At 41.7% G+C, this 10,279-nt stretch overlaps 2 protein-coding genes across 4 annotated transcripts; one reads left to right on the forward strand and one right to left on the reverse strand.

Moving 5' to 3' along the window:
- Positions 1-687: 687 nt before the first annotated feature.
- On the reverse strand, positions 688-5,386 carry snrpd3 (small nuclear ribonucleoprotein D3 polypeptide). 3 transcript variants are annotated; one of them, XM_037535805.1, is made up of 4 exons: positions 5,364-5,386; positions 3,805-3,953; positions 1,050-1,242; positions 688-884 (listed from the first exon to the last, which is right to left on the reverse strand). In XM_037535805.1, the coding sequence occupies exons 2-4, from the start codon at positions 3,928-3,930 to the stop codon at positions 820-822; spliced, it is 384 nt and encodes a 127-aa protein (XP_037391702.1). In that variant the 5' UTR covers positions 3,931-3,953; positions 5,364-5,386; the 3' UTR covers positions 688-819. The 3 variants fall into 3 exon arrangements, with proteins under 3 accessions (XP_037391702.1, XP_017574589.1, XP_017574590.1); XM_017719100.2 differs by lacking the exon at positions 5,364-5,386 and adding an exon at positions 4,676-4,755; XM_017719101.2 differs by lacking the exon at positions 5,364-5,386 and adding an exon at positions 4,651-4,710.
- Positions 4,891-9,328, forward strand: gucd1 (guanylyl cyclase domain containing 1). The gene is made up of 6 exons (XM_017719099.2): positions 4,891-5,320; positions 5,742-5,826; positions 7,355-7,520; positions 7,998-8,089; positions 8,200-8,441; positions 8,864-9,328. The coding sequence occupies exons 1-6, from the start codon at positions 5,314-5,316 to the stop codon at positions 8,953-8,955; spliced, it is 684 nt and encodes a 227-aa protein (XP_017574588.1). The 5' UTR covers positions 4,891-5,313; the 3' UTR covers positions 8,956-9,328.
- Positions 9,329-10,279: the final 951 nt, after the last annotated feature.

The following is a 10,279-nucleotide window of genomic DNA, read 5'->3' on the forward strand; positions in this document are numbered from 1 at the left end:
CATCTTAGAAAATATAATTTCTATGCATTATGGTTCAGTTAGGTTCCTTGACCAAAGGTACTGAGATGTACCCCTGAGGGCTCCACCGCAGTGAGTGTCGTACCTTTATTTCTGAGAGTGCACAACGTCACAAAATAACAGTGGAATTCATGCTCACGCAATCAATGACCATCAACTGAATAAACCTGAAGACTATTGGAGCTATAAGAAGCTATGGTGAAGACCAACTCTAGAATGGATGAAGCAGTTATAGCTCTATATCTCATACTGTCCTTTACTTAGCATTGGGCAGCAAGTTTAAATGTGATGCCTTTCAGCTGTTAGATATGCTTTGTTCCTTCTGCCATAACGATGCAATATAAGAACCACAATCAAACAGCGCTTAAACATCATATCACACTCACTACACTGAACAAACACAAGCCTGTATACTTCCATAGAACTGGAATTGACTTGGACTGGCTTTAGCATGCGTCAAGTTTCATTTAATTATTGTTTAAAAAAAAAAAAAAATATCATTCCCACCAACACACACACACACACACACACACACACACACACACACACCCCTAGACGCCAGATGAATATCCTGGAGAACAGGTCAGTTAGTTAGTTCAAGCTACATCATGGGAATGTTGTGGTCTTGGAGAAAAACACACAAATAATACAAACCTTATATAAACAATATTGATATATAAACAACATTGCAAAGCTTTATTTTTGTGAAAGGAAATCAAAATACAGTCGATTTAAAAAAATATTGAAATATATATATAGAGCGAGAGAAAAATATTGTTGTGAAAAAAAAAATTCTGAAAACTATCTTCTCTTCTGGAATATATTCCCTCTGCCAGGTCCTCCTCGTCCACGACCCCTGGCGGCCACTGTTAAATTAAATTAAATTGATGCATCAAAAGGGATTCATAGCCAATTTCTCAACAAATACTAATAATGATGGAAAGATAAGCTCATGAGCATACAGAAACGATTAACAAACTTCAGACAAGAGAAAAGAGAAGGCATTTTAGAGGACTAAAAAATATGCGTACCCTGCGCTTTGAGAATGGCCGCTTTGCCCCGGCCAGCTCCAGCTGCTTGGTTTTTGTTCTTCATACTCTTCAACATAGGAGCGTTTTTCAACATGTCAGGCAGGATAAGGAACCTTATCTTACTACCACGGATGTAGACCTGCTCTAGTTGGGCCACACGGCCATCCCTGTATGTCACAGTGATGTTTGCCATCTGCAGAGAGAGGAGAAACAGTACGTAATGAAAGTGGTTAGTACAGTCGGCAGTAAATTCATTTTTCTACTAAATAACAAATTCCATCTGGTGCTCTGTAAATACTCAGGTATGCTGATATCAGAGTTGTGTACATGTGCATAAAAAAGTTAAAAGTCACAAGCAATAAGGGAAATTAATCAGTCATACGCATACTGCGCATCTTGCACATCTGGACACTAGACACTTTATTTGGTACCAATATCTGCACATATTTATTCATTCAGTGGTCATTAAACACCATCACCTGTGCCTCCCTGTATAGTCATCATTGCACTGCTTCTTTCCTCTCAGGTTATAGATCTTATTACTGATTGTTGTATTTTTCTATTTGTATATCTGCCTGTAGAGGATCTTTTTATCTTTTTATATGTATTCTTCTTGTTATATTGTCTACACCCTCACTACTATTACTGTACCGTGTTGTGTGACTGCTAGTGGCTGATAAATTTCCTTCAGGATCAATAGTGTTTATCTGTCTGTCTATCCATAATCCAGAGTTGTGGTGCTCCCAGTATAGTTCCCTAACCAAGTTTTAATTCTCTACAGGTTCAGTTTGGCATTGATACCAAGACCTTTCAGTAGCTAGAGAGGCAAACCAATGATGATTTAAAAAAAAAAAAAAAAAAAAAAAAAAAAAAAAAAAAAAAAAAATCACACTGGCTGCTATCTGGAGGATCACTCTTATCAGGTAACATGGAGAGGGTTCACATCCTCTCCATGCAGGCTCTCCACTGGTGTGCCACAAGGCTCGGTGCTGGGTCCTCTTCTCTTTTATCTTTACACTAGCGCTCTTGGTGATGTAATATATTCTCATGGCTTCTCTTATCACTGTTATGCTGATGACACTCAACTAATGTTTTCTTTCTCACCCTCTGACACACAGGTCTCCAGTCACATCTCGGCATGTCTGTCTGACATCTCTTCATGGATGGCAGCTCACCACCTGAAGCTCAGTCCTAGCAAGACTGAGCTGATATTCATCCCTGCAACTACAGTTCCTCATCATGATCTTACCATCTCATTTGAGAACCCTCTGATTGTTCTGTCTGTAGAGGTGAGAAGTCTTGGTGTGACTCTGGATGGCCAATTATCGTTCTCAACTCACATCGCGAACCTGACTCGGTCATGCAGATATCTCCTGTACAACATCCCAAGGATCCGACCCTTCCTCACCCGAGAGGCCGCCCAGGTGCTAGTGCAGTCTCTTGTCATCTCAAGGCTTGACTACTGCAACTCGCTCTTGGCTGGTCTTCCCATGTGGCCATCAAGCCTCTGAAGCTCATCCAGAATGCAGCAGCACGGCTTGTCTTCAATCTGCCCAAGTTCAGCCACGTCACCCCACTGCTGCGCTCCCTTCACTGGCTTCCTGGAGCTGCATCAGATTTAAAACCCTAATGCCACCTACAAAGCCAAAAATGGACCAGCCCCTACCAACTTGATGGCAATGGTGAAATCTCGAACTGAACCACGAGCCCTTCGAGCTTCGAGTACAGCTCGGCTTGACCCGCCATCCTTCAAGGCGCGTGGAAGACAAACGTCGAGACTGTTCTCTGTACTGGAGCCCAGGTGGAGGAATGAACTCCCACTGGCTGTCCGTACAGCAGAGTCTCTCGCTGTCTTCAAACGTAGACTGAAGACCGTCTCTTTACACAGCTCTTAAATGAGCATTGAATTAGGTATTGATTGCAATATATTGTGCTGCACTTCTATATTATATTTTATTGTATTGCACTGTGTTTTGTAGTTTACTGTATTGTATTGTACGGCACAGAGTTCTGTGTTCAGCTCTGTTCCTTTTCTCTGGGTATCTACACTGACTTTGTTTCTAGCAGTATCTGAGCTCAGGACCGTCTTTCTAACGTACTGGTAACTAGCGAAGATACTTTCTCTAGACAGACAAAGCACTTCTTGTAAGTTGCTCTGGATAAGAGCGTCTGCTAAATGTAAATGTTGTCTAAGTATTATAAAGCAAAGAACAAAGTAATGAAATGTCATCATCTCTGCATTTGTTCATAACAGTGCACATGTAAGTGGAAAAAACATTTAGTTATAAAGCATTTTGTTTATTTATGCTCTATTTAACTGAAAGCCTAATCGTAAATATACATCGCAAATATAGAAGGTCTACAATTTAGATTTTCACATCAAACTGAAGGATTTCCATGTGTGCCACTATTGTTATAATCATTAGTTTATATTTCTGTTGTTGTATATGATAAAGATTTTGATGACTTACTTGTATTAAATTAAATTGGGTGCAAATATGACCACAGGGAGGTCGTTTTCACATTCTTGACATATAAATTTAACTTGCCAAAGCCGTAGAGAAGCAGTGCGCTGAGACAGATTTAACTCCGTATTCTTCAGGACTATATTTTTGCGAGAAGAATATGAAGATATTGTTTGTAAGAAAATACAGTAGCTTTTGCAAGTGAAATAAGATGTGACTAAATCAATATCTCACATGAGTGAGAATCTTTTGCTGAAGGTCTCTCGCTATGCAAGAGCATCTCTCACTACCTGGCAGTTCATGTTATCCTCTGCCTCGATAAGTTTACCCCGATACACCTCCCCAGTGGTGGTTTCACAGGTGACAATGTGTCCCTCTGCTTCATGGAGGACTTTGATGGGCACGCCGATCGACATCTTCACAGTGTATGTAGTTACTTCTGTGAGGGAAATACAAGAAAACATTTAAGATTAAAAGGAATTGCTGTTCAACTCATCAAAAAACACTAATAATACTATAAAAGCAATAATTCTTAGTACTAAGCTATATAATAATGCTTCTTTAACAGTGTGTCATTTCTGATATTCCCTTAGAAATATTAGTAAACTAATTATAATACCCCACCTGTAGTTATAATGCCCCACATGTAGTTATAATGCCCCACCTGTGGCTATAATGCCCGACCTGTAACACCTGACCTGTGGTTATAATACCTGACCTGTGGTTAACTGTACTGACTGACTTATGACACTGTAAACACACAAAAACAACAGAACCGCGAGGTTCTGTTATAATACCCGACCTGTGGTTATAATACCCGACCTGTGGTTATAATGCCTGACCTGTGGTTATAATACCTGACCTCAGGTTAACTGTACTGACTCACTGAAGACACTATAAACACACAAAAACAACAGAACCGCGAGTTCTAACCCTAACCCTCTCATTATAGTAGCTTAGCTTAGCTTAGCCTAGCCTAGCCTATCTTAGCTTAGCCAGGTCAGCTAACATTACAAACAACGTCGTCATTTATTGGTTTTAAGGAGTTCTGGTGACCCGGGATGCAGACCCGGACAGCGGAATCCGCTCCAGAACCTCTACCAAGGCCCCAAAAGGCGGAGAAACTGTTTACTTACGAACTACAAACTTTAACGGAGTTACCTGGCAGTGCACGCGCGCCGGGAATTAAGCTGGAGTTCCTCAGGAAGAATTTCCAGGTTATTATTGTGAAGCCGACGCGGTCGCCACCTATCGCACTGGATGCTGAATGACGTCCTCGCTGCACTTCCAGTGTCCGGCTTTAATGATCCCACACGATTAACGCCGTTAATGTGGGCTTTGTTGCGAAGACACGGAGGCCCAATTCATCAAGCGTCTTTTTTCAGAAACGGCGTTTTCATACTGATAAAAATCGACAGACACATATTGGTTGTAACTGTATTTTACTGCAGGGGGCGCAATGCCCTGCGGTAAGTGCACAGTTACACAGTAAGCGCTTGTTTCGGAGTGTAGTTTGAGTCGGGGATTCAGAGCGAGGAGGTAACAATCGGTTACTAACCGGGATTTTGTGCGCTTTAATTGCGCGGCTTAATCGCGCGGTTCCGCAGAGAACAGCGGCATCTCGCTCACAGTCGGTCACTGAACTGACGGCCCGGTGCGCTACAGGGAGGCAGTACAGCGGAGCCCGTCGCAGCTGTTCGAGCTTATGGAGCCGCTAGACTTCGCAGTGTTATCGCAGGCGACCGAATGAAGGACTCACTAACTCTACATGGACGTTAGAGACACTAGCCACTTACATAATGACCGGTAAGTGGGCCGAGAGAGAAAGTTAACAGTACCTTTAACCTACCTGGTCTCAGGACAGCTGGCCAGCCGTGACGCCAGAACAGAAACTGATAATGTGACGTCAGACTGGGAATTAGGGTGTAATGTTATATTCCGAGATGAGCAGCTGAAGAATGGGACAAGATGGGATAAGTCCATCAACCCCGAGAGGGACGCTGCCTCACTGTCCTCATCACACACCTGCCTCACTGTCCTCATCACATACCTGCCTCACTGTCCTCATCACATACCTGCCTCACTGTCCTCATCACATACCTGCCTCACTGTCCTCATCACATACCTGCCTAACTGTCCTCATCACACACCTGTTCAGCCTTTGGCGCTTAAGCTCCAATAACAGACGCTGAGGTTCCAGGTTCATCCACTTTCACTTGTTTTGCAGATGATGTCGTTCTGTTAAATGTACCAGTTATCCGACAGCTCTACCACTGGGACTGCGGCCTGGCGTGTTCGCGGATGGTACTGAAGTAAGTGCTGAAGTTCACGTGTTCTTCAGAAATGTCATAGTTCCAGTTATTCAGCATGCGTGAAGTGACGGAATGAATTTGTCACTAGTAGAAATATTAATATTCACCATGTCTTCGGTTTATTTAAGACTAGGTTCGATGTGCGTTAGAGAGATGTGCAGTTTCAGGTCCTGAAAGATCTCTACTCCTGAGTTCTCATGTGTAGGGTTCTCTTTAGGCTATAAAGAATAAGCCAGAGTGCATTGTTGAGCAGTAACTCCTGCTTTTTAAGCTCTGTATGTGAAAGAAGCAGATATCTGTAATTAAGGTTGGAGTAGTATGGATTACAGTAAGTAAGAATAAGGGTAGTCAGCGTTGCGTTACAGGCATCTTCATCTGTTAGTGAGACTGGATAAAAAGGGGTAGAGATCTACAGTTCAAATTCTTACTCGTTAAAATTATAATCAGATCTATCCAATAGTTTAATAAATACATAAACAGCTATGAGGTTTCATGAATATTAATGAGAGCGATATTTGGCAGGAAAAGGGTGATATGTGTGCAGCAGGTCAGTGCAGGGCACGAGAAAGAGAGAGATAAAGGGAATAAGAAGAATTTGAAGTATGAAAGGTGATCACATTAGAGACGGAGTGACTGGTGCGCTCCAGAAACATGAACAATGTTTTGGCAACCGGAAGATCAGCTGTTTAACTAACTGACCGGGCTGCCGAGTAGCTTTCCTGACCCTAAAGTTTGAAATTAAGTAGAGTTTAATTTGTGATTTCATTATCTAGGTTTTATTTTAGATCTAGTTTTCCTGCACTAGCACTACATCGTTTTAAAAGTAGGTTAACTCGTGATCTGAGCTGTTATTATGTATGCGCCAGTGTAAAATAAACATAGTAAAATCCAATGAATAAAAAACAAAAATTTTGAGACCAGCTATTGCAGGTCGTTTTGTCTGGCATAGGTCACGTTCATGTGTCTTGCATGGCCAAGAAAGCCAGAGTATCCTGCCAGTTCAATTAAATGCTGGCAAGAGATTTGCTAGGGCTGCCACCACACACAGCGCGAGGCCACTTTTATGTCTTTCAGCAAACTTCATAGCAGTAGTCATAACCTGCCATACACAGTGAGTGACTTTTACTCTGATGTATGGTGTCTTCTACAAAACTGGGTTCTGACTGGTAAGAATCAGTTTTAGATATCTGAAATTGAATTTATAACTAGTGAGAACAGCAGTATTACTAGTCATAATTGTCTATTAACGAGTGACGTTTTCATAGTGGAGATGTGTAATCTTTATAGTCTTATGTTGATATCTGTATTTACATTAAAGAGACCAGTAGTACATTTTTGACTAGTAAAAATAACATTGGTATATATCAATATAAGTTTCACTAGTAAAATATACATTTTCTTACTGGTCATTATATTTTGGCTAGTAAAAAAAGAGTTATGACCTGTACTGCTGGTGTTAGTTTAGGCTCAGCTGTTTTGCCATAAGCCAGCTTTATCGTACATCACTGCGTTTTTTCAAACTCCCCAGGTATCTTCATCCAGTGAGTGAGGAGGAGTTCCAGGGAGCCTGTTGGGATCTGAAGTTGACGGAGAGCGTGTGGACTATCGACCTCGCATATCTCATGTGTCAGCTAGGTGTAAGGCACTGCTTCTGCACACAGACATTGGGAGTGGACAAGGGCTTCAGGAATCAGGTAGGCAACTGCATCTGTACAATTCTTTTTTTCTTTTAGTGAATATGTACACTGTTAGAAATAAAGGTACCAGGCAGGTACAGGATTCATTAATCAAGGTACAAACAGTGTAAACGTTCCCTCAAAGGTACAGCAGTGGTTTTAAGGTCCAGTTGTGAACCTTAAATAAGTTGTTTCTAGTGGAAAAGTAGAGATTTGTATCTTTTTATAAACTAATGTTTTAAAACAGAACCATTTAATAAAAAGCCTGGAGGCGAGGCAGGGTGTGTGGAGTCAATCTGAGAAAATATCATTTCAGTGGAATCTGGTTCAGTTATGTTCCCTGACTAAAGGTACTGAGATGGACCCTTGAGGGCTCCACCGCAGTGACGAGAGGGGTCTGACATCCATGACATCCATGTTAATGCAAAAGATGGCAAAACGCTTAAAAGGCTTAAACGGCTGTTAATAATGATCCTCTGCCTTTTTTTTTTGTAGTCATTCTACAAAAAGCATTTTGACACGGAAGAAGACCGAGTCAATGAGCTGTTCCTGAAAGCAGAGGGCAAAGGAGTCGTGGTGAAAAAATGGTATACTGAGTTTGTTCCTCAGCATTTATGGGAATGCGTGATCATAACAGTTTCCAGTTTAGATCCCTCCCCAGACTTTCTCTTTGTAATTATTTGTATTTTGTCTTTAGCTCTGTGACTGTTCAGGAGATCCAGGCTCATCTGGACCAGGGTCATGTAGCCATTGTGCTCGTCAATGCTGTAGTTCTGGTGTGTGAACTGTGTTCGACTCCGGTCAAATACTGCTGCTTTCTCCCTGTGGGTCAGAAGTGTTTCTGTCGGAAGCCTGAATACCAGGGCCACTTTGTGGTAGTGTGTGGATTTAACCGTACCACTGGCTGCATCTTTTATAACAACCCTGCTTACTCTGACCGTAAGTATTGCACGTGTGTAAGAGTGAAGTGTCTGAATGGGTTAATTGGAAAGCGGTAAAACATTCGTTTTTTCTTTCTTTCTTTAAAAAGATAGTCATTAGCTTCAGTGTCACAGTCCTTCTTACGCAGTTAATGTATATGTACATTTCTAACAACAACAAACAAAATACAGCTTACCTACATTATTTAGCTTCAGCCAGATGACCAGGTCCCTTACTGTGTGGAGTTCTACCCCGTGTCTTCTTGGGTTTCCTCCGGGTTCTCTGGTTTTATCTCTGCAGTCAGGCCTATTGGACACGTTAAATTGCCCCTAGGTGTGAATGTGTGTTTGACTGTGAGTGTGAATGGATATATCTGTATATATGTAAGTAATAGCAATTACAGCGACTCAGTGACTCATGGATGCTCTCTTTATGCACAGGAGTGTGCTGCACTAGCATTTTGAATTTTGAAGAGGCAAGAATGAGCTATGGAACAGACGAGGACATTCTTTTCATCTTCAAGGACAGTTGATCTTTGAAAGATGACTGACTTTTTTTCGCTGTGAGAGTTCTGATTGGCTGGGCTGCAGTTTTCTTTGACTGCACTGCTGGAAAGTAACAGGTAATATAATCCTTCTTGGGCTTTTGTTCTCTTTTGAGGAAATGTACAGCCCAATTGTACAAAAATGTGTATCACTGCTTGAGATCACGGTGCTAAACAAGCCATATGACGAGCTCACATGTGCTTAATGCTATAATACAAGAACCAATGGACAATAAAGACTGAAAGATACTTAGTCCAGGTATAATCTGATTTCCTCCCAGCTGCTGACAAAGAAGGGAAAATTGAAGTATTGTGTAGTGCTTTTGTGATGAAACGGCTTCATTATAGACCTGTAAAATTATAAAGGCAACAGTGTTTTAATTTTTTTTTTTAATTTCTCTACTTTCGTTTTAATTTCCTTTGTGTGGTCACTTCAGTCTATAGGCATATTGGTATGGTTTACTGCTGGTGAAAGTCAAAAACTCAGGTAGAAATGACCATCAAATCCAACTCATGAAGAACACCTTAAAGATGTAATGCAAGTGGGTTCATGGTGCCATTTCTTTATGGACAAACACGGAAAAAATGTAGATCTATCACAGCCTCATTTTTTTGTAGTGAAAAGTGGATGCGATGGCTTATGACGCGTCAGCCATAGTAACCTTCTACATGTGAGAGATGCAGTCTCAGGAGGCCTACTGTTAAAAAAGTCTTAAATAAATATGGAACAGATTAAGGCCGGCTGTCTACTGAAGAAGAGAAGAGTACTCTACGATGCAGCGCCTACAGGAGCTATGTACCTGTTAACTGGTTTGAAGGCCACGTGGAGGGACTGGGCACGGATGTTCGCACAGGTCCTTACAGAAATGCTCTGGGGGACAGTGTCACATGACCAAACCACAAAGTAATCATCTAACAATCATCGTCATGGTGGTTCCCATTAGCAACATATGTCATGAAGTGCTGGTTAGCTACTGCCAATGATGGCCTACATTTATTTAACGTTTTCTTTATTTAAGCCCTTATTTCATAAAGTTGTAATAGCAAACTACCTAGCTAAATAGCTGTTTACCCATGTGGATTTAAGTTAAGTGATACTTTTTTAATCCCACAAACAGGGAAATTCCACCTCCGCATTTAACCCATCTGTGAAGTGAAACACCACATAGACACTAGGGGGCAGTGAGCACACTTGCCCGGAGCGGTGAGCAGCCCAATCCACGGTGCCCGGGGAGCAGTTGGGGGTTAGGTGTCTTGCTCACTTCAGTCATGGACTGTCATGGCGCTGGGGATGGTCACGAGGCTGGTTCCC

The sequence above is a fragment of the Pygocentrus nattereri genome, chromosome 28 (genome assembly GCF_015220715.1).
Source record: "Pygocentrus nattereri isolate fPygNat1 chromosome 28, fPygNat1.pri, whole genome shotgun sequence".
Taxonomy (NCBI): Eukaryota; Metazoa; Chordata; class Actinopteri; order Characiformes; family Serrasalmidae; genus Pygocentrus; species Pygocentrus nattereri.

What these genes read in the sequence shown, in the direction of transcription:
- snrpd3 (XM_037535805.1), bottom strand. Translation starts at nt 3,930, where the DNA reads ATGTCGATCGGCGTGCCCATCAAAGTCCTCCATGAAGCAGAGGGACAC. An exon ending in AGGATAACATGAACTGCCAG is followed by an intron (nt 1,243 to 3,804) that starts GTAGTGAGAGAT and finishes CTCTCTCTGCAG; the next exon opens with ATGGCAAACATCACTGTGAC. An exon ending in GGCCATTCTCAAAGCGCAGG is followed by an intron (nt 885 to 1,049) that starts GTACGCATATTT and finishes TTAATTTAACAG; the next exon opens with TGGCCGCCAGGGGTCGTGGA.
- gucd1 (XM_017719099.2), top strand. An exon ending in TGTTCGCGGATGGTACTGAA is followed by an intron (nt 5,827 to 7,354) that starts GTAAGTGCTGAA and finishes CAAACTCCCCAG; the next exon opens with GTATCTTCATCCAGTGAGTG. An exon ending in ACAAGGGCTTCAGGAATCAG is followed by an intron (nt 7,521 to 7,997) that starts GTAGGCAACTGC and finishes TTTTTTTTGTAG; the next exon opens with TCATTCTACAAAAAGCATTT.